Below are 23,902 nucleotides of genomic sequence, written 5' to 3' on the forward strand. Positions count from 1 at the left end.
GCATAAAATCTTCAATGTGATAAAAAAATTATCAACTTAATAAGAAAATTTGAAGTAACTGTTATTTTTTTTTTTATATTACTATATAAATAATAAATATGGGAAATTGTAATATACTCATATACAGGTCGGTCTGATAGGTTTGATAGGCTTTTTTATAAACCTATGCCTAGCCCATTTAAATTAATAAGCTTTTTGAAAAGCTCATGCTTGACCTGTTTATTAAACAAGTTAGGTCGGACCGAGCTTTCAATAGGCTGAGCTATAGGCTCCTGAAGAACGACCTGACCTGTTTATTAAACAAGTTAGGTCGGACCGAGCTTTCAATAGACTGAGCTATAGGCTCCTGATGAACGATCTGACCTATTCCCACCTCCAAGTGGGATCCGCATTGCATGCTGATGGGTAATAATAATTGAGTGTTTGTTCAAACTTGACATGGGTATCGTGGATGGATAGATAAGGACCGATTAAATTATAGAAGCACGTCACTTATTATCCTGTTCCCATGGAACCGATACACAGATTGGATTAAACAAATCTAAAGATAAGATAAACAACTTACACATGCAAATCATGAATTGATAATAATTTAGTTAATTACTTCCTCTGTTTCACACTGTCCATTTAGCAAATAAACCGTAGCTTTGGGTTCATGACACGAGAAGAAAAATCCAGATTTTTTTTTTTGGGGTGAAAACACACAAGGCTTTTCCACGTAGAAAAATGCTTTTTTAGAAGGAAATTGAAAATAAAAGTTAAGTTGCACAAATTTGATGAGATAAATGACTGAATTGACGATAAATAACTTATGTATTTTAAACTAGGAAGTTTATACACTTTAAATTGGAGATGTACCATAGAATATTGATATTTCACGGATACTTACATATAGAAATTTACGAAGTATTGAAATTAATTATTTTAAAGAGAATGTTAACCAGTGCCTCTGGGGCATTGGTTAAGCAGCTAAAAGAAGTAAAATTTTATTAAAAGTGGTGTAATAATTAGTTTGTCAAAAGTAACGATTTATATTTTCAAGACAATTTTTCTACTTCTGAATTCTTTAACCAGTGCCTCAGGGGTACCGGTTAACAAGACCCTTATTTTAATTTAAAAAAAAAATATTTTATCGGATATTTGTATGATACTCCACATATACACAAGGATACTTGTAACGTACTTCACAGAAACGTATCATAAAAAAAGATGAAGGGAAAAAAGTGAGACAACGTTGTAAAAATTCAATAGAGATGTATATGACTTAATTTTAGATATGTTTTGTAGATGAAGGTAACAAGAGAGGTGATTCAGTTAATCAACATTAGATAAAATTTATGTTGAGTTCTTTTAACAATGCTTATCTTGATATCCCAACATATGAAAATATAATATGGTTTAAAGAAAACTTTACTTTTTTATTTTATTTTGATCACCCACATGTATTATTTTTTAAAAATTGCGACTTTTATAATAATATAACAATAAAGAGTAATCAATGTTCATTTTCTTCAAGTATTTTACATGCATAAGAGTATAAGTTTTAGTATAAATTTTTTGTTAACGTATCTTACGGTAGAATATCCTAAATTTAAAAAAAAAAAATATTGCGTATCCACGTACCTATATCGTATGGTATCCGCATCCGTACCTGTATCCGAGCTTCATAGATTCCAAATAAATAAAATAAAAGATCTTGAAGTATTTTTCTATTAATTTATTAATGCATCAATTATGTTTTGTGGGATTATTAGTGTATCAATTTAATACTCCTATTTTTATTTTTTGAGTAAATTAATACTCCTATTATATTCATATGAAGATGTGCATCATGTGATGTGAAAACGACAAGTACAGTAGTATAGTTCCGCTGGCTAAATTTAATTATTTATTTTTCCGATGATTTTTCAATGGGTTAGTTATTATATTTGTGGGAGAACGTGCAGAGTAGCACAAGTTTCTCTTCCCAACATGTATCTACAAAGTCTAGTCCAAATCCAAACATAGTTTCTCAAAGTTTATTGCTTTTGAACTCAAAACAAAAAAAAAAGAGCTTTGTTCATTGTCTTTCAGTTTTTTTGTTATTTTCCCATTCCTGTGGCAAAAAATAAAAATAAAAAATACTAAAAATCAAAACTCAAAAATAGTGTTGGAATTGTCTGAATTTTTGTACCAGTGGTTAGAGGTAGGTACGCATTAGTTAATTTTTTTTTCTCCTTCAATAATAGAGAGTAAATCCTCTAAAACATTGCAATTTGAGATTGAAGTTTGTTTTAATATTTTGCTGTTGTTGTTGTTGTTCTTTGCAGATCATTCTTTTGAAGTCAATTTGCATTAGTCTTGTAGATCGCATCATCAGTAGCACCAGAGTTGTTCCATTGATTCTCCATTGTTTCATAATTCAGGTAAGAGGTACATGCTCTTCAATGTTAATGCATGCTCAACACATTAGGATCTTTGCCCACAATAGATACTCCAAGGTATGCCCACTGTTTAGGCCCATTGTATCTGCAATGAAACTAATCCTCGAGTCAGCAACAATTTATCTCAATTTTTTTTGTTAATAGGGCTAGACTACCTATCAATTGGATGTAGGGCTGCCAATGAACCAAGACAACTTGAATAAAGTTCGGAACTCGACTCAGTAATTAGTTTATTAAACTTGGTTCATGAACCAAACGAGCCGAACTTGAGCTAAAGATTAAGTTCGTTAAGTAAATGTGTTGAATTTGAGTTATATATAGTTCAACTCTTTTGGTTCATGAACTGACTCGAATATATATATATATATATATACATATATATATAGTATTTAACTAATAGCAATAGTAAAATAATACAAGCAATATAAAACAACAATGGTAACAGAGTAGACCTGGATAGTTTTTAGCAATGGAAATATGTTGCTTGTAGTACCATGGTGTTTTAGCAAAGCTACACTACTTTGTTTTTGTCCCACATGGAAAGTATTTGAGGTAGATACAACAATACTTGTCTATAAAAGAAGGGGCATTGATGTAGTCCTATTCGCCTTAGTTTTTATTTTATTTTTAAATATTAATAGGTCTAAAATATGCAATTTTTAAATAAAAAAATAAATTTTAAAATTATGTGATTCGAGCAAATGAATCTAACGAGCTGAACCGAGTTGCTCGTGAATTTTAAATGAGCCGAACTCGAGCCGGAAAAAAAGTTTGTTTCGAACTCGAGTCGAGTTTCGAGCCGAACCAATTCTAATCGAGTTGAGCCGAGCTAAGACAAGTTCGAGCCGAGCTTAGGACATTTATTAAGAAGATAAAAATAGAAAGAATTGAATAGTTTAATGAAGTCAAAGTCAATTTTTAAAGTTTCAATGTAATGAATGCACAATTCTTAAGATAAAATTTCTCATTAAACTTCTTATGAAGTGCCATAAGGACACCTGTTAACATTTTTATATTTTTTATAGGTTACACATGATTGTAATAAAATTCAATTTGCAGAGTCTACCTTTTATTACCAGATCACAATAATCAAGTCAACAATTCAGTTGACTGAATAGCTTAGCATACAAGTTACTCTTATTAACATAGCTTAGCTTAGTTTACTTTTGATATGCTGATTGCTACCTTATGATTGCTTAGTGTACAGCATCAGCAAGCTATATAAACTCCTTGTACTCATTGATTACTCAAGTAATAACACTATATTTTTCACTTCATAACTCTCTCTCTCTCTCATGAGAGAATTAGTTACGATCCATTTTTTTCTAATTCAAACCAAAGCAAATGTTCTATTAAATAATTGCAGTTTTAAGTTGAAAATAAGAGTAATGTGTTAATTTCCAAATGTTTCCCTTGTTTCTTTTGCCTTCATCCATAAATAGTATCTTTTACTTTCACTTTCAGGTTTTGACTCAAGTCACAAGGAAGAGGAGAAGAAACGAAAATCAATGGAAATTTTAATTTCTGTTGTTGCAAAAATAGCAGAATATACTGTTGTGCCTATTGGACGTCAAGCAAGTTACTTGATATTCTACAAAGGTAACTTCAAGACGTTAAAGGATCATGTTAAAGACCTTGAGGCTGCAAGAGAAAGAATGATCCATTCGGTTGAAAGAGAAAGGGGAAATGGTAGAGAAATTGAAAAAGATGTTCTGAATTGGTTGGAGAAAGTGAACGAGGTCATTGAAAAGGCGAATGGGCTTCAAAACGATCCTCGTCGTCCCAATGTTAGGTGCTCAACATGGTTGTTCCCCAACTTGATTTTACGTCATCAACTAAGTAGGAAAGCCACAAAAATTGCGAAAGATGTTGTTCAAGTTCAAGGAAAAGGGATTTTTGATCAAGTTGGTTACCTTCCCCCTCTAGATGTATTAGCCTCCTCCTCACCAAGAGATGGTGAAAATTATGACACAAGGGAGTCGCTTAAGGATGACATTGTGAAGGCACTAGCAGATCTTAATTCACATAACATTGGAGTCTATGGGTTGGGTGGGGTGGGTAAGACCACTCTGGTGGAGAAAGTTGCTGTAATAGCGAAGAAAAACAAAATGTTCGATAAAGTGGTTACAACACATGTATCTGAAAACCCAGACTTTAAAACAATTCAAGGAGAGATTGCAGATTCTTTGGGTTTGCAATTCGTTGAGGAGACTGTTCTTGGCAGAGCAAATCGCCTAAGACAGAGAATCAAGATGGAGAAAAATATCCTTGTCATTTTAGATGATATTTGGAGTATACTTGATTTGAAGAAAGTGGGAATTCCATTTGGAAATAAACATAATGGTTGCAAATTGTTGATGACTAGTAGAAATCAAGATGTGTTACTGAAAATGGATGTTCCAATGGAGTTCACTTTCAAACTTGAACTTATGAGTGAAAATGAGACATGGAGCTTGTTTCAATTTATGGCCGGAGATGTGGTTGAAGATAGAAATTTGAAAGATGTAGCAGTTCAAGTTGCTAAAAAATGTGAAGGTTTGCCTCTTATGGTAGTGACAGTAGCACGTGCAATGAAAAATAAGAGGGATGTCCAATCTTGGAAAGACGCACTAAGGAAATTACAAAGTACTGATCATACAGAGATGGATTCGATAACTTATTCTGCTTTGGAATTGAGTTACAACTCTTTGGAGAGTGATGAAATGAAAGATCTCTTCTTGCTTTTTGCATTACTGCTAGGTAATGATATAGAGTACTTTCTCAAAGTTGCAATGGGGTTGGACATATTGAAGCATATTAATGCCATTGATGATGCAAGAAACAGACTTTACACAATAACCAAATCTTTGAAGGCGACTTGTCTTTTGCTTGAAGTTAAAACAGGTGGAAGGATTCAAATGCATGACTTTGTTCGTGATTTTGCCATCTCCATAGCACGCAGGGACAAACATGTGTTTCTAAGAAAACAATTTGATGAGGAATGGACAACCAAGGATTTTTTCAAAAGGTGCACGCAGATCATTCTCGATAGGTGTTGTATTCACGAGCTTCCTCAAATGATTGATTGTCCAAACATTAAGCTTTTCTATTTGGGCAGTATGAATCAATCTTTAGAAATCCCTGATACTTTTTTTGAGGGTATGAGAAGCCTTAGAGTGCTAGATTTAACGCACTTGAACTTGCTATCATTACCCACATCGTTTCGGTTATTAACAGACCTTCAAACATTGTGTTTGGATCAATGCGTTTTGGGAAATACGGATGCAATAGAAGCTTTGCAAAATTTAGAAATTCTTCGCCTATGGAAATCTTCAATGATCAAGTTGCCAAGAGAAATAGGCAGATTGATTCAATTGAGAATGCTTGATTTGAGCCATTCAGGAATAGAAGTAGTCCCACCCAACATCATATCAAACTTGACTAAATTGGAGGAGTTGTACATGGGCAATACCTCTATTAATTGGAAAGATGTGAATTCAAAAGTTCAAAATGAAAATGCTAGCATTGCCGAGCTTCGAAAACTACCACACTTGACAGCTTTGGAATTACAAGTTCGTGAGACTTGGATGTTGCCAAGGGACTTGCAATTGGTGTTTCAGAAGCTGGAAAGATACAAAGTAGCTATTGGAGATGTATGGGACTGGTCTGACATTAAGGATGGAACCTTAAAAACATTGATGCTCAAACTTAGTACCAACATACATTTGGAGCATGGAATTAAAGCATTGGTTAAAGGTGTTGAGAACTTGTACTTAGATGATGTAGATGGAATTCAAAATGTGCTTTATCAACTAAATGGGGAAGGATTTCCATTGCTGAAACATCTCCACGTCCAAAATAATGCAAACATGAAGCACATTGTTGACTCTAAAGAGAGGAATCAAATTCATGTGTCCTTTCCCATCTTGGAAACACTAGTACTTCTTAATCTTAAAAACTTGATGCATATATGTCATGGTCCACTTTCAATTACTTCTTTTGGAAGTCTCAATGTTGTCAAAGTAAAAAACTGCGTCCAGTTAAAATATCTTTTCTCCTTTGCAATGCTAAAAGGACTTTCTCACCTTCGTGAGATTGAAGTTTGTCAATGCAATTCTATGAAGGAGATAGTGCTCGAAGACAACAATTCATGTGCAAATAATGATATAACTAATGAAAAAATTGAGTTTCTTCTATTGCGTTCTTTGACTTTAGAACATTTGGAGACACTTGATTCTTTCTTCTCTTATTGTTTGACACATTCCAGAAGTAAGCAAAACTGTCATGGTTTAGAGCGGAATGTTTCTACACCATTTTTCAATGCTCAGGTATGTTACTTTGTTTTTAAGCTTCTCTAGATACAAATAATATAATTTTTTATTTTGTGATATGTCCAGACAAATTATCATTTCTCAGATTTTGATGAAGCATATTGCTCATCACCTCTCATATTCTCTCTCTGGTTTTCTTTAATTTCACATTATGAATAAAACTATTTGAACCTTTATTACCTTGTTTTGATTGATTATGGACCCAACATTATTAAGAGTTTTTCTATCATGTGCAAATTTGCACATGTCAAGAAACCATGCACTGATTTTGGAATGTGTAATGCATCTTCAAATATATACTATATTCGGCTACTATTATAAGGGAAAAAAACTAATTTTACATGTATTAAAAAATTAATTTAAGAGCAAATAATTTTTTAGATTTTGTGTGAAATATAATTTAAATTTACCAAATTGTCCTTTTTGATATTTAGTGGAACACTCACTCAACTAACTATATTAAATATTTTTGAATCAAATAGTTCGAAAATATATAAGCCTTCAATAATGTTTCTGTTAATTTGTTTTTACGTAGGTTGCATTTCCTAAATTGGATACCGTTAAATTGAGCTCAATTCTCAATTTGAATCAAGTTTGGGATGACAATCATCAATCTATGTACAACTTGACTAACTTGATTGTCGATAATTGTGTTGGATTGAAGTATTTATTTCCCTCTACTTTGGTTGAAAGTTTTATGAACCTCAAACACCTTGAAATAAGTAATTGTCCTATGATGGAGGAGATAATAGCTAAAAAAGACAGAAACAATGCATTGAAAGAGGTATTTATGATTTTATACTTCTAATTAATTTAATTTTAAACTTGCAATTTAAATAATTATTGATATTGATGGTGGTATTTATGAATTCATAGGTTCATTTTTTGAAATTAGAGAAAATCTTACTGAAGGATATGGACAACTTGAAGACAATATGGCATCCCCAATTTAAAACATTGAAGATGTTGGAAGTGAACAATTGTAAGAAAATTGTGGTTGTTTTTCCTTCTTCAGTGCAAAACACATATAATGATCTTGAGAAGTTGGAGGTTACAAATTGTGCTTTAGTTGAAGAGATATTTGAATTGAATTTCAATGAAAATAACAGTGAAGAGGCTACAACACATTTGAAAGAGGTTACTATAGATGGATTGTTGAAGTTGAAAAAGATATGGAGTGGAGATCTTGAAGGAATTCTTAGTTTTCAAGCTATTAATTGTGCAATCGTAAATGAATGTCCAAGCTTGGAGTATCTATTACCACTTTCCGTAGCCACTCGTTGCTCACATCTGAAGGAACTTGATATAAAGGATTGTCAGAACATGAAGGAAATTGTTGCAGAGGAGAAAGAATCTAGCGTGAATGCAGCTCCCATATTTGAGTTTAATCAACTAACTACTTTATTGCTTTGGGGCTTAAATAAACTCAACAGCTTCTATGCTGGAAATCACACTCTAGTATGTCCATCTTTGACGAAGATTGATGTTTACAAATGTACAAAGTTGAATTTGTTCAGAACTCTATCTACAAGAAGCTCCAATTTTCAAGATGACAAACACTCTATTTTGACGCAGCAACCACTTTTCATTGCTGAAGAGGTATGCATATCATGTAAATATACACCATGTTCGTAGAACTTGTTTTTTTTATTTTTATAGATGTACTTGATAATTTTTATAGCAAAAAAAAAAAAAAACATAAATTACCAACATTGGCCATTTCAAAAAGGTATTTGATAATTTCTGTAAAGGATATATATGAGTTTAAAAGAAATTGAAAAGACAAATTTTAGTCAATAGTAATTATTATTTGACTCAATAGTACAATTTTTAATTCTTTAACGTTGTTTAAATATGTTATAGGTGATTCCAAACATAGAGGAGTTGAAGATCGTACAGGCAGATGCTGACATGATATTGCAAATCCAAAACTCAAGTTCCCTCTTTTGCAAAATGACCCTTCTTGGTTTGGCTAGCTATAACACTGAAGAGGCTAGATTTCCTTATTGGTTTCTTGAAAATGTGCATACTCTTGAGTCATTAGTTGTTGAGGATAGTTGCTTCAAGAAGATATTTCAAGATAAAGGAGAAATAAGTGAGAAGAAGACTCAAACACAAATAAAAAACCTGATGTTGAATGAATTACCTAAACTTCAACATATATGTGAGGAAGGATCCCAAATTGACCCAGTTCTTGAGTTCCTTGAATACTTAAATGTTAGTAACTGTTCTAGTCTGACAAATTTGATGCCTTCCTCTGTCACCCTTAATCGTCTGACATATTTAGAGGTAACAAAATGTGATGGGCTAAAATATTTAATCACAACTCCTACGGCACGATGTTTGGACAAGCTCACAGTGTTGATTATAAAAGACTGTAATTCACTTGAAGAAATAATTACTGGAGTAGAAAATGTTTTTGACATTGCTTTTATTAATTTAGAAACTTTGATGTTGGAATGTTTGCCAAGCCTCGTCAAATTTTGCTCTAGTAAGTGCATCTTGAAGTTTCTATCGTTAGAGGAAGTATTTGTGAGGGAATGTCCTCGGATGAAGATTTTTTCAGCAGGAAATACAAGTACACCAATTCTTCGAAAAGTTAAAATTGCAGAAAATGAAGAATGGCTTTGGAAGGGAAACCTGAACGATACAATATACAACATGTTTGAAGATAAGGTATGCTTGATTTACCACTTTATTTCCTGTGTAACAATATCATGATTTGCGCCCCTCAAAATAAAAAAAATTATGATTTGCGTTTCTATTTTTGTGTGTTTCTTTGGATGCATAATTGTTGATTTTTAAATTTACAATGTTAAAAACTTTCTATAAAAATAAGTATTTAGAGATTTTGGAAGTATATCGCAATATATTCTAAAAAAACCAGGAAGCAAAAGAGATGCATAGTATCAAATGAAAGAAAATCATAGAAATGGACACTGAGGCTATAATGGCAAACAATGACTTCCAGAGTTTGTAGTCTTTTTGTTTTTTTGGATGGCAAAACATTGATAAATAAATATATACCGTTAAAAAAATACCAATGGGGAGAGAATTTTTTTTAGGGTCTTACTTAAGACCCCCACTTTTAAGTGGCACCCGCACTCTTTTAATGTTAAAAAATTGAAATATAATGATATAAAGTTATTGATGGTTGATTAGTGAATCCCATTTAAGAACTTTGTGGGAGATCAAGGTTGGAGTGATTGAGTGCTTATTAGGTACTACTATTAAAAAATTGTCTCTATTGTGGATGCTCTAAAGGAAGGGAACGGGTCGGGCCAATACCCAGGCCCAACTAAAGGAAACAGAAATTTGGGCTAACCCAACTCGGTCAAGTTCTAACCCGATTGTAAGTGAATGGGGAAGGCTCATTCATATTTCACGAGCAAATGGTGACGACGAACGACGCGGAAGTTCCAGTGAATGCAATAGGGGTGTTAAACACCTCACTTACTCTGACTTGATCCATCGCAAGACAAAGGGATTGTGTTTCTGTTGTGGAGAACGTTACACACCTCTCCATCAGTGCGCAGAAAAGCAGCTACGTACGTTTGCAATGGAACTGCAGAAAGGTGAAGAAGAAATTACAGTTGGGTTAAATTCTATGATGCTGTCTGGGTTAGTGGGAGGAAACAGAGTCCAGAATGCTCTCCCTAGCCCTCTACATCTAGCAGGTAGTGTGAAGGGAATGTATCTGACGATCTTGGTTGACACTGGGGCCAGTCACAATTTCATATCTCCTATAATGGCGGAAAATGTGGCGGCAAATCTGCACCTTTTGGTAGACAAGAGCAAGGCGACGAGTGTAAAGCTGGGAAATGGAGGGTGTGTCATGCTCACGAGGAAGAGTTAGAGGTTCGAAGTTCAATTTGGGAAATTTTCAACCATGCTGGAAGCCTATGTCCTTGAGTTATAAGGTAGTGATATGGTATTAGGCGTGACTTGGTTACAGATCAGAATGGCCGATGTTAGTTTTGATTGGAATGAGAGGGCAATTAACTTCTTTTGGAATGGAGAAAAAATAAAGTTGTACAGTCTTTTTCCTAAGGAAAAGAAGATCGATAGGGAGAAACAATTTAACAGGGTTGTTGTGGGCACCTTGCAGTCAAGGAAAGTCACAAGGTGGGAAGGTAACAAGGAGATCATCAGCTGAGAGCCTGGAAATCAATTGCAGAATCAATATTCTTATCATAGCCTTGAGGACAAGGCTAATTTTGTAGGGGAGGGTATTGATAGGACACTAGGGTCCCATGAGTTTGATGGCTAATGATTGGGTCCAAATCACACACGTTACACTCTTACACCTTCTAGAAGGTTATAGAAGTAATGGTTAATTAGTGGTTTGACCCACACTTTTAGGAGAATAATTAATAATAATAATTAATTAGTGATTAGAGGGTTTTCCATAATTTTGTTTGATTTTCATCTTTTGTTTCTCCGTTGTTTTTAGAGGGTTTTGGTTTGGTCCCCTCTCTTGTACATATTTTCCCTCTTGTTCGAATAATATTTATATGTGTGAGTAGTAGAGGATAGGGTTTTTTGGGGGTCCTGACCTAGTCGGGATGTCTAAGCTTCTCGTTAAAAATTAGCCTTTCATGAAGGTTATTCTTACAACCTTTAACTTCATTTAGGTATTCTTCCTCTGAAATTTTAATGGAGATCGATTCTTCCTTCAAGCATCTTTGATCCAAGTGATCTCTGAGAAATCCAATGAATACATTGGAGAAATATTTTTTAGGAGGCGGTAAAGGAATAGAGGTTGGGGGGAGGGGGTAAAGCTTGATGCTTGTCTGGATCAAGAAATTCCATGGGCTAATGCTTCACATAATATCCATCATTGTTCATGCTACAGGAGCTAGAAGATGTTTGGTTTGGATTTTTGTTTCTGCAATGTGGTAGCCACCCATTGGATGCCGGAGAGGCATCATAATGCCACGTGACCCCAAAATCTGATGTGGCATTCCATGTCATCGTGCTACATCATCTATCATGGAAAAGATTTCATCAAGGACTAAATGAGAATCTTAATATTACCATAACAAAATTTAAAAAACAAATTTTCAAATGACTAAGAACAAAAAGTGACCATATTAACTTATTAAGAGGATAAAAACATAACTTACCTTTAAAGTTAATAGTTATGTGTGAAAAGGATACTGCCAAATTTAAATGAAAGAAAAAAAAAAAAGGGTTAATTGCACTTTTGAACCCCTATCTTTTCAAAAATTGCGGTTATGGACTCCTAACTAATTTAAATACAAAACAGCCCCCTATGTTTTGATTCTTTGGCAGTTTTGGACCCCCAGTCCATTGTTGACTCGGTCAATGCTGACGTGGCATCCTAAGTGAGGTGCCACGTGTCAAGTTTTTTTTTTTTTTTGCCTTGGGGGTCCAAAACTGCCAAAGAATCAAAACATAGCGGGCTGTTTAGTATTTAAATTAGTTAGGGGTCCATAACCGCAACTTTTGGAAAGATAGGAGTCCAAAAGTGCAATTAAGCAAAAAAAAAAAAGGAAAGATCAGTGTGAAATTTACCTGGACCAAACCTACAAGTTTGACCAGTTTAACCGGGAAGAAGATCCCTGTCTGGTTGTGAACTTGAATTGAAAATTCATTTTAATTGCCATTCAACCAATGAAACCGAGAAACTTGGTGAAAGCTGTCCGGTTTAGCAGTTCCCCAACATGAGATTTATTACTAACAAAAGACATGGATGAATACCTCGGTTGAAGAGTAAAGATATAGAAAACAAGAAGCATGATGCAAGAACTAAAGTTGCGAGATCATGAGAGTTGTTTTTAGGATCTTACGATATTTGCTTCAGTACTTGTGGTTTGGGTCAGCTAATGGGAGCTCATAAACTCTGATTATATTATCTCCCAGATAGTTTTATAAGCACTTATGTTAGTTGATAAGCTCAAATAAAGCCTACATCAACCAAACCCAAACAAATAGTCCCTAGTTAAGTTTTTAATAGGATAGTTCAACAAAATAATTACCTATGAATATAGATTTTCTAAATTAACTACATTTTATTACTACTTTTGTTTGTACTAACTAGCAATACTATTGTTATTACAGGTGGCATTTGGTAGTTTCAAGCATTTAAAACTATCTGAATATCCCGAGTTAAAAGAGTTGTGGTATGGTCATCTTCAGCATAACACATTTAGGAGTTTGAAGTATCTAGTGGTTCATAAATGTGATTTTTTATCCGATGTGCTCTTTCAACAGAAGTTGCTAGAAGTGCTAATCAACTTGGAAGAATTAGATATCAAAGACTGTAATTCATTAGAAGCAGTTTTTGATTTGACAGGTGAATTTGCAAAAGAAATTGTTTTGCATAATTCTACTCAATTGCAAAAATTAAAACTATCTAATCTTCCAAAACTGAAGCATGTATGGAAGGAGGATCCACATAACACTGTGAGGTTTCAAAATTTAAATGATGTATCTGTTGTGGGATGCAGAAGCTTGATAAGCCTCTTTCCACTCTCAGTGGCTAGTGATATGATGAAAATTCAAAGTCTTCGAGTAAGTAAATGCGGCATCCAAGAAATTGTTGCCAAGGAAGATGGAACAGATGAGATAGTTAAATTTGTGTTTCCTCATTTAACATCCATCACACTTAATTATTTGACCAAACTTAAGGCATTCTTTGTTGGGGTCCATTCTCTTCAATGTAAATCATTGAAAACGATCGATCTCTTTGCATGTCCAAATATAGAGCTTTTTAAGGCAGAACCTTTGAAACACGAAGAAAGCATTAGAAATGATGAGCTCAATATTTCAAAATATCAACCTCTTTTTGTGATTGAAGAGGTAAGGGCAGCCTTAAATATTATCCTAATACGTACTCAAGAGTGTTTTGTTTTAATTTACATTTTGCTACAGGTACTTGCCAATGTGGAGAACTTAAACTTGAACAATAAAGATTTTGGCATGATTTTACTGAGCCAATTTTCAGGGGTTCAATTCAACAACATCAAACACATTACCGTGTGCGAATTCTACAATGAAGAAGCTAATTTTCCATATTGGTTCTTGAAAAATGTTCCTAATTCAGAAAGCTGGTTGGTCGAATGGAGTTTATTCACAGAGATATTCCAAGGCGAAGAAATCATAAGAGGAGAAAAGGAAACTCAAATTAGCCCGCGACTCAAACAGTTGAAATTACGGCACCTGAGCAAGCTTCAATGTATATGCAAAGAAGGATTTCAAATGGATCCAGTTCTACAGTTTCTTGAAAGCATTTATGTTTATCAGTGTTCCAGTCTGACAATGTTGGTTCCATCTTCTGTTACCTTTTGTTATATGACCTTTTTGGAGGTAACAAACTGCAATGGGTTGAATAATTTGATAACACACTCAACAGCAAAGAGTCTTGTCAAACTCATAACAATGAAGATTAAAATGTGTAATTGGCTTGAGGATATAGTGAATGGTAAAGAAGATGAGACAAACGAGATTGAGTTTTGTAGTTTACAAACTCTAGAACTAATTTCTTTAGAAAGGCTCTCTCGATTTTGCTCATGCTCATGCACCATCATGTTTCCGTTGCTGGAAGTTGTAGTTGTCAAAGAATGTCCTCGAATGGAACTTTTTTCGTTTGGAGTGACCAAAACAACAAATCTTCAACATGTACAAACTGATGAAGGAAATCATTGGGAGGGTGACCTCAACAGAACCGTAAAGAGACTGTTTGATGACAAGGTATGTTTTACTTTCATCTACCAAGTTATTTAACATAATTTCTTCGCTTGAACCGTAGACTTAATTTATGCAAAATGTCATATCTTATATCTTATTTCTAAATGTTAACTCGTGACGCAATATTAACCCTAAATTTAACCTAATTTTTTCGCATGACTTTACTATATTAACCCTAAATTTAATTTATGCAAAATGTCATATTTTCACTTATACCTTAAAGGTAACCCGAAAGCTAGATGTTGCCATAGATTTAACCTAACTTTAATGATTAATTTTACTGTATTACCCTATTTAATTTAATCAAAATGTTATTTTTAAATGCATCAGAAATCAAATTTAACCTAATTTTTTCGCGTGAACCATAGACTTAATTTATGCAAAATGTCATATCTTATTTCTAATGTTAACCCGTGACGCAATATTAACCCTAAATTTAACCTATTTTTTTTGCGTGACTTTACTATATTAACCCTAGATTTAATTTATGCAAAATGTCATATCTTATTTCAACCCGTGACGCAATATTAACCCTAGATTTAACCTAATTTTTTCACGTGACTTTACTATTCTTATTTCTAAATGTTAACCCGTGACGCAATATCAACCTTATATTTAACCTAATTTTTTCGCGTGACTTTACTATATTAACCCTAGATTTAATTTATGCAAAATGTCATATCTTATTATATGCTATTTTTTTGAAAATCCTTATTTATTAATTTTGTTAGGTTTGCAGCAACTTAACCTAATTTTTGCCTCCACTAATTCCTTATTAGGTTTCCAACAACTCTATCCTAAAATTTTGGCTCTAAATTTGCATCATATATGTTTTTCATTTCTCTCTCTAATAACCGTGAATATTTTTCAAAGCAAAAATTTAATAGATATCTTAATCCTTATCCATATTATTTATTAATTTTATTAGGTATGTAGCAACCTATTGTTTCTGTAGATATTTTTTTTTTAATTTAATAGATATCTTAGACCTTATCCTTATTATTTATTAATTTTATTAGGTCTGCAGCAACTTAACTTATTGTTTCTGTAGATTTTTTTTATTTTTTTTGACAAATAGTTGTACACTTATTTAATACATTTACAAACAAAATACCATAATTTCCATGCAAACTCGGCTACCTTAAATAATTTGTTCCCATAATTTCTATGCAAACTCGGCTACCTTAAATAATTTGTTAGGAACCATGAACTGCATTAATTTTTTATGTTTAACTATAAAAGTAATAAATAAAATTGACCTTTACCGTAAATGATACCCTTTAACTGTTTGTTGAAATGTTTCTTCCACCTGTTTATATAGATTGCAAAATTCAGGTGCATTTTGTGGTAGATATTTAACAAAGAGAGTTTAGTTCTAATTTGGATGAAAAGTGTAATATTAACAAAAAAAATGTTGCTATAATCTTTCAAAACCCTTTTATTCCAATAGGGTGATTTGTTTTGTTGAATAAATAGGGCGATTTGTTTTGAAGAAATAGGGGAAATAAAGCGATGCCGATTTGCTTTGTTCATAAAAATAGGAGATTAGGTGTGAGCATTAAGGTTGTTCATGAAAATAGGAGATTAGGTGTGAGCATTAGGGTTAAAACAGTAAAATTATGCAATAGGGTTTAGGTTAAAAGTAGGGCTAAAATATGCTTCCGGGTTAACTTTAATATATAAGAATATATATATATATATTAAAGAAGAAATTAAGCATTAAGGTTAAAACAATAAATTAATGCAATAGGGTTTAGCTTAAAATTAGGGTTAAAATATGCTTTCGGGTTAACTTTAATATATAAGAAGATAAGAAGAAATTAAGCATTAAGGTTAAAACAGTAAATTAATGCAATAGGATTTAGGTTAAAATTAGGGCTAAAATATGCTTCTGGATTAACTTTAATATATAAGAAGATAAGAAGAAATTAAACATTAAGGTTAAAACAGTAAATTAATGCAATAGGGTTTAGGTTAAAATTAGGCCTAAAATATGCTTCGGGGTTAACTTTAATATATAAGAAGATAAGAAGAAATTAAGCATTAAGGTTAAGACAGTAAATTAATGCAATAGAGTTTAAGTTAAAATTAGGACTAAAATATGCTTTCGGGTTAACTTTAATATATAAGAAGATAAGAAGAAATTAAACATTAAGGTTAAAACAATAAATTAATGCAATAGGGTTTAGGTTAAAATTAGGGCTAAAATATGCTTCGGGTTAACTTTAATATATAAGAAGATAAGAAGAAATTAAGCATTAAGGTTAAAACAGTAAATTAATGCAATAGTGTTTAGGTTAAAATTAGGGCTAAAATATTCTTCCGGGTTAACTTTAATATATAAGATAATACAAAAAAAAAAAAAAAAAACATTGAAATCATAAGTACATCAAACTTAATTAATAAGTCATAATCATCAAGGTACTAAAAAAAAAAAAAAAAGTACTCAAAATACAAGTTCACAAGTAACAACAAAAAGAAACTACCATGTTAACCACCATGTTCAAAATAAGTTTCTAAATGGACAACCCATAGAAACTACCAAGTTCAAAATAAGTTTCTAAATGGACAAATCATAGAAACTAGACTACCCATCTAAGTTTAAGACATCATTCATTCCCATGCCAGGAGGAAATTCTTGATAAGGGTATGGAGAGAAAACACGAAAACAAAGTATTAGGTGAGGGTAGAGAGAGAGAACGACAGAAAACACGTTTAGGTGAGGGTAGAGAGAGAACGACGGCGAGAAATTCGCCGGAAAAGAGGAGTGGCCGCCATTCGCGTTTAGGGTTTGGGTGAAGAAGAAACAGAAGAATGAAAATTTTCTAGGTTTTATATTTTATATAAAATCGGGTTATATTTTGACCCGACCCAGTTCGTTAAGCCCAAATCACTTAAGCTAAGCCCAACACGTTTTAAACTTACGTTCCTGTATCAGGAACTCGTTCCTGACTGTGAAGACGCAAAAAACGAACCCAGGTAAGAACGAGGCACGTTTTTGTGTGGGAAGCACGCAGGAGCGGACATTCCTACGTGCTGGGACTCGTTCCTGTCTACCTTGCATATAACGGCTCGACCAAAATTTTATTAACAAATTGTCCAAATAATAAAGAATTGCTTGTAACAAATTTTAGTAACTTATGTTAGTTGATAAGCTCAAATAAAGCCTACATCAGCCAAACCAAATAAATAGTCTCTAGTTAAGTTTTTAATAGGATAGTTCAACAAAATAATTACCTATGAATATAGATTTTCTAAATTAACTACATTTTATTACTACTTTTGTTTGTACTAACTAGCAATACTATTGTTATTACAGGTGGCATTTGGTAGTTTCAAGCATTTAAAACTATCTGAATATCCTGAGTTAAAAGAGTTGTGGTATGGTCATTTTCAGCATAACACATTTAGGAGTTTGAAGTATCTAGTGGTTCATAAATGTGATTTTTTATCCGATGTGCTCTTTCAACCAAAGTTGCTAGAAGTGCTAATCAACTTGGAAGAATTAGATATCAAAGACTGTAATTCATTAGAAGCAGTTTTTGATTTGAAAGGTGAATTTGCAAAAGAAATTGTTTTGCAGAATTCTACTCTATTGAAGAAATTAAAACTATCTAATCTTCCAAAACTGAAGCATGTATGGAAGGAGGATCCACATTACACTATGAGGTTTCAAAATTTAAGTGATGTATCTGTTGTGGAATGTGAATGCTTGATGAGCCTCTTTCCACTCTCAGTGGCTAGAGATATGATGCAACTTCAAAGTCTTCGGGTAAGTCGGTGTGGGATTCAAGAAATTGTTGTCAAGGAAGAAGGAACAGATGAGATAGTTAAATTTCTGTTTCCACATTTAACATCCATCACACTTAATTATTTGACCAAACTTAAGGCATTCTTTGTTGGGGTCCATTCTTTTCAATGTAAATCATTGAAAACGATCGATCTCTTTGCATGTCCAAATATAGAGCTTTTTAAGGCAGAACCTTTGAATCACGAAGTATGCACTAGAAATGATGAGCTCAATATTTCAAAATATCAACCTCTTTTTGTGATTGAAGAGGTAAGGGCAGCGTTAAATATATTATCCTAATACGTACTCAAGAGTGTTTTGTTTTAATTTACTTTTTGCTACAGGTACTTGCCAATGTGGAGAACTTAAACTTGAACAATAAAGATTTTGGCATGATTCTACAGAGCCAATTTTCAGGGGTTCAATTCAACAACATCAAACACATTACCGTGTGCGAATTCTACAATGAAGAAGCTAATTTTCCATATTGGTTCTTGAAAAATGTTCCTAATTCAGAAAGCTGGTTGGTCGAATGCAGTTTATTCACAGAGATATTCCAAGGCGAAGAAATCATAAGAGGAGAAAAGGAAACTCAAATTAGCCCGCGCCTCAAACAGTTGAAATTACGGCACCTGAGCAAGCTTCAATGTATATGCAAAGAAGGATTTCAAATGGATCCAGTTCTACAGTTTCTTGAAAGCATTTATGTTTATCAGTGTTCCAGTCTGACAATGTTGGTTCCATCTTCTGTTACCTTTTGTTATATGACCTTTTTGGAGGTAACAAACTGCAATGGGTTGAATAATTTGATAACACACTCAACAGCAAAGAGTCTTGTCAAACTCATAACAATGAAGATTAAAATGTGTAATTGGCTTGAGGATATAGTGAATGGTAAAGAAGATGAGACAAACGAGATTGAGTTTTGTAGTTTACAAACTCTAGAACTAATTTCTTTAGAAAGGCTCTCTCGATTTTGCTCATGCTCATGCACCATCATGTTTCCGTTGCTGGAAGTTGTAGTTGTCAAAGAATGTCCTCGAATGGAACTTTTTTCGTTTGGAGTGACCAAAACAACAAATCTTCAACATGTACAAACTGATGAAGGAAATCATTGGGAGGGTGACCTCAACAGAACCGTAAAGAGACTGTTTGATGACAAGGTATGTTTTACTTTCATTCACCAAGTTATTTCCTCCACCAAGGTATCTTTAAAATGTCGTTTTTTCTCGTGATCATTTTGAAGGTGGAAAATTGTAGTGTAATTGATTACAACATTATATATGATATTTAAGTAATTTTTTAAAATAATTACGATGTGTCTGTTGATATACTAATTTTATTGATCAGGTTGCATTTCCTAAACTCAAATACTTAGCCTTATCTGACTATCCTGAGCTAAAGAATTTGTGGTATGGCCAACTTCATCGAAATGTGTTCTGCAATTTGAAACATCTTTTGGTGCAAAAATGTGATTTTTTATCACATGTACTTTTTCCATCAAATGTAATGCAAGTTCTACTTGCATTGGAAGAACTAGAAGTAAAAGATTGTGATTCCCTAGAAGCAGTTTTTGAGGTGAAAGGTATGAAGTCACAAGAAATATTGATTAAACAAAGAACTCAGCTGAAAAGATTGACTTTGTCTAACTTACCTAAATTGACGCACATATGGAAGGAGGATCCTCATGAAATTATCAGCTTTGGAAACTTATGCAAGGTGGATGTTTCTATGTGCCAAAGCTTGTTATATATCTTTCCATATTCACTATGCCCAGATCTTCGACATCTTGAAACGCTTAAGATAGAGTCTTGCAGAGTCAAAGAAATTGTTGCAATGGAAGAAACTGGGTCCATGGAAATTAATTTTAATTTCCCCCGGTTGAAAGTTATGAAGTTGTACCATTTGACAAATTTTAAGAGTTTCTATCAAGGAAAACATACTTTAGAGTGCCCTTCATTGAAGACTTTGAATGTATATCATTGTGAAGCATTAAGAATGTTTTCTTTGAATAATATAGACTTGCAACAACCTTACTCGGTGGACGAAAATCATGATATACAGTTCCAACAAGCCCTGTTTTGTATTGAAAAGGTAAATCCCAACATACCTTGTTTTTCTTTATTTATCAGTGTAGTAATACGCTAGTATTTATTTTCATTTTGTATGTTTATTTTTCAGTTGAGTCCCATCGTGGAGGAATGTGCAGTAAATGGCACAGATATGTTGGGGATATTGAATGGTTATGGTCAAGAAAATATCTTTCATAAAGTCAGATTTCTTCGTTTACAATGCTTCGTTGAAACTCCAACTATTCTTTTGAATGATTTCCATACAATATTTCCTAATCTTGAAACATTTCAAGTGCGTAATAGTTCCTTTGAAATATTGTTCCCCACTAAAGGAACCACTGATCATCTCAGTATGCAACTTTCAAGGCAAATAAGAAAGTTGTGGCTTTTTGATTTGGAAAATCTCAAGCACGTATGGCAGGTAGACTTTCCATTGGATCATCCTCTGTTACAATATCTTGAAAACTTATGTGTAGTGAATTGTCCAAGTTTGATAAGCTTGGTACCATCATCGTCAACATCTTTCACAAATTTAACATATTTGGTAGTGGACAACTGCATAGAGCTAATCTGTTTGATAACATCTACAACAGCAAAAAGTCTAGTTCAACTCAAAACATTAAAAATAAAGAATTGTGAGAAGATGTTGGATGTTGTGAAAATTGATCACGAAGAAAAAGTAGAGGAAAACATCCTATTTGAAAACCTGGAATTCTTGGAATTAACTTCATTGTCATGTTTGAGAAGCTTCTGCTGTGGGAAACAAGCAATCGTATTCCCATCGTTGCTAGACTTCGTTGTTAAAGGATGCCCTCAAATGAAAATCTTCTCATCTGCACTCACAGTAGCACCGTGTCTCACATCAATTGAGGTGGAAGAAGAAAACATGCGATGGAAAGGTGATCTTAACACAACTATTGAACAAATGTTCATAGAAAAGGTACACAATGTCGTTATTATTGATGAGAATTGTTTACTTTTTTATTCATATAATTAAACAAGGCTCACAATATTAATTTGTTGCATGTTTGGACAGTGACTTTGAAATTAGTTATGGATTTACTACAAAGTTTAGCACTAAATAGGTTGAGATCTAATTCGCTAAACTAAATACCTCATTTTCTGTTTAAAAAATAAACAAAGTCTAATGAAACATACTATGACATATGAGAAACAGATATTGCCTTCTATATTTACACTAAATAAGTTATTTTAATTTATAAAAAAAAAAAAAAAAAAAAAAAAAAAAAACTGAGGGTATGATTATGATAATCAAACTATAAATTGTTAAGGCATTTTAAAAATATAAATCAATTTATAATTTTCGATTTACGGTTGCAATTGTTTTAAGTGCTTCGAAATTAAAAGAGTGAATAGTGAATTTTTTGAGCAAACGTTACCAAATAGTTAGTGGCTGATATATTTATTAATTAATTAATGTTAACATTTTTTGAACAGGAAGTCCCACATTCTAGTTAAGTTACACATTTTGAATGACCAGACTATCATCTATCGTCACATTTGCAAGGTACCCAACACCAAATTCTCTTTTCAAACATTTTATTTTTTCAATAGGAAAGTATCATTTGATTGTGGAGTGTTTTATTTATTCTTGACTGAAATATTTTGGAATACATTTTGTTTATTTTTCCTTCTCTTTTAAATCATCGGTCATCAATATTATTAAGGTTGAAATATTTTTAGTTCTTGGAAGTATACTATTTCTTTCCTTTTAATATCTATAAAAGTACTTTTTATTTGTTCCTTAAGTTTAGTTGGTAGGGACATTGTATAATATATGTAGGTGTTGAGGTTCGAACCCCAAACACCTATTTATTCATCTTAAGGGGTGACTTTCTAGCCACTAGCCTACTTGACAAAAAAAATACTATATTTTCTTTTGTTTAACTACATTTTTCGCTCCATAAGTTTCAAAATGTTGTGATTTTTGTCCCCTATTAAAAAAAAATGAAAATTTGGCCCCTTTCGTCTCAAAATTGTTGAGAAGACGCCACGTGTCCCAAAAAAGGGGCCATAAACACAACTTTTTGTAAAGATAAGGGGTCAAAAAACATATTTCCCTTATGTTAAGGGTCAAAAGAACATATTTCCCTAAACATAGGGGTCACTTTTGCCATTTTTTAATAGAGGGCCAAAATCGCAATATTTTGAAACTTAGAGGACGAAAAGTGCAGTTTAGCCATTTTTTTTTATATAATTTTTAGTCCTCCAAATATATATCTTATTGTTTTTTGTCCTTCGAGTAAGATAACACAATTATTGATACGATCAACCCTCTCAATAAACGAATAATAACAATATTACTTTCATATAGTGCCACTCCGTAGAGTCCCAAATGAGCATGAGCTACTAAGAGCATAGTGCCACGCTCCATGCCATTTGTTTGTAGTTAGATAGATGGTACCATTTGAAATAAAAGTGTTCAGGAATTGTGCATGCATGTGTATTGTGATTAAATGTTGAGTAAATTACACTCCCCTTCCCATCTTAAAGATGCTTGAATTACATTTCTCTTCCCTCTTAGGTTAAAATATACATTCCCCTCTCTGGAAAAGTACAATTTATACTCCTCTCCCTTATAAGATGTGATTGAATTACAACTCTCTCCCTTAATAATTAAACATGCACTATACTTTAATCAATTTTAACATAAATAAATATTTTTATGATATATATTAATTTTGAATCATCATTTAAGAAAAATCAATTCATTTTATTATAATTTAAATGTCAATGATAATTAAATTTAAATATTATGCTATTGATTTTATAATTTAGAGTATAAAATTAAATTTTAAATAAGCATGTTTTATTGTCTTTAGTAATTTTTCACATATTTTAATTTTATTTTGGGTTGTTTCATATTTTATAATAGGGTTTAAAAACAGTGAAAAATATGTATTCAATTTTTTATTATATTAAAATAGATCCGCAATACTATTTTTTTAAGTGTGTTAAATTATTATTTTCTTGCTAGATTATTATAAATAAATAAAATATTGAGGGAGTAAAGTGTAAATTTTAACATAAGAGGGGAGGAGAGTGTAATTCAAGCTTCTTTGAGGGAAGGGAAGTGTAATGTACTCTTAAATGTTTATTCATGTGAGTGATAATGTGTCGCTTGGAAGAAAACTTATGCCTTGTAAAAGAATTAAATTGATGTTATTTATACATGTTTGTCTAATTTGTTATTTATACTTTACGAAACTTGATTACTTACCCTTTCATGTATTCGTGTTTGACGATTGCGACGACGCACAGGTGCAAGAAACATGTGAGTAGTAGTTCCAAGGAGCTATTTATATTGGTATTTGGAAGACTTTCTTTTATTTATTATTTATGTTGTAATTTGATTGGTTTCATGTCAAGGACCTTGTATTGTAATTTTATTCTCATTGTTGTGGTAGGTTACGTCGAGGGATTCTTTTATTGTGTTATTATCTAATTTGTTTAATTGTCAAATTCAACCATGACATTTTAGGGGTGTTCCTAAGTGTTTGATGGATCACTCTTTTTATTTTGAAAAATTTTATTTTGAAAAATTGAACATTTCTAGTTGGACATGCTATGTAC

The 23,902-nt window shown here is 32.6% G+C and overlaps 1 protein-coding gene across 3 annotated transcripts; it reads left to right on the forward strand.

The window, feature by feature from the left end:
- Nucleotides 1–1,946: 1,946 nt before the first annotated feature.
- On the forward strand, nucleotides 1,947–23,901 carry LOC25497184 (uncharacterized). Of its 3 annotated transcripts, none has more exons than XM_039827193.1 (14): nucleotides 1,947–2,189; nucleotides 2,310–2,405; nucleotides 3,888–6,730; nucleotides 7,269–7,517; nucleotides 7,610–8,332; nucleotides 8,597–9,409; nucleotides 12,818–13,558; nucleotides 13,631–14,449; nucleotides 17,766–18,506; nucleotides 18,581–19,399; nucleotides 19,587–20,330; nucleotides 20,418–21,248; nucleotides 21,767–21,836; nucleotides 23,591–23,901. In XM_039827193.1, exons 3-13 carry the CDS (start codon nucleotides 3,932–3,934, stop codon nucleotides 21,785–21,787), a joined length of 9,300 nt encoding a protein of 3,099 aa, XP_039683127.1. In that variant the 5' UTR covers nucleotides 1,947–2,189; nucleotides 2,310–2,405; nucleotides 3,888–3,931; the 3' UTR covers nucleotides 21,788–21,836; nucleotides 23,591–23,901. The 3 variants fall into 3 exon arrangements, with proteins under 3 accessions (XP_039683127.1, XP_039683126.1, XP_039683128.1); XM_039827192.1 differs by having other exon boundaries at nucleotides 1,947–2,185; XM_039827194.1 differs by having other exon boundaries at nucleotides 1,947–2,185; nucleotides 17,766–18,218.
- The last annotated feature ends 1 nt before the right edge of the window (nucleotide 23,902 follows it).

This window comes from Medicago truncatula, chromosome 6 (genome assembly GCF_003473485.1).
Source record: "Medicago truncatula cultivar Jemalong A17 chromosome 6, MtrunA17r5.0-ANR, whole genome shotgun sequence".
Taxonomy (NCBI): Eukaryota; Viridiplantae; Streptophyta; class Magnoliopsida; order Fabales; family Fabaceae; genus Medicago; species Medicago truncatula.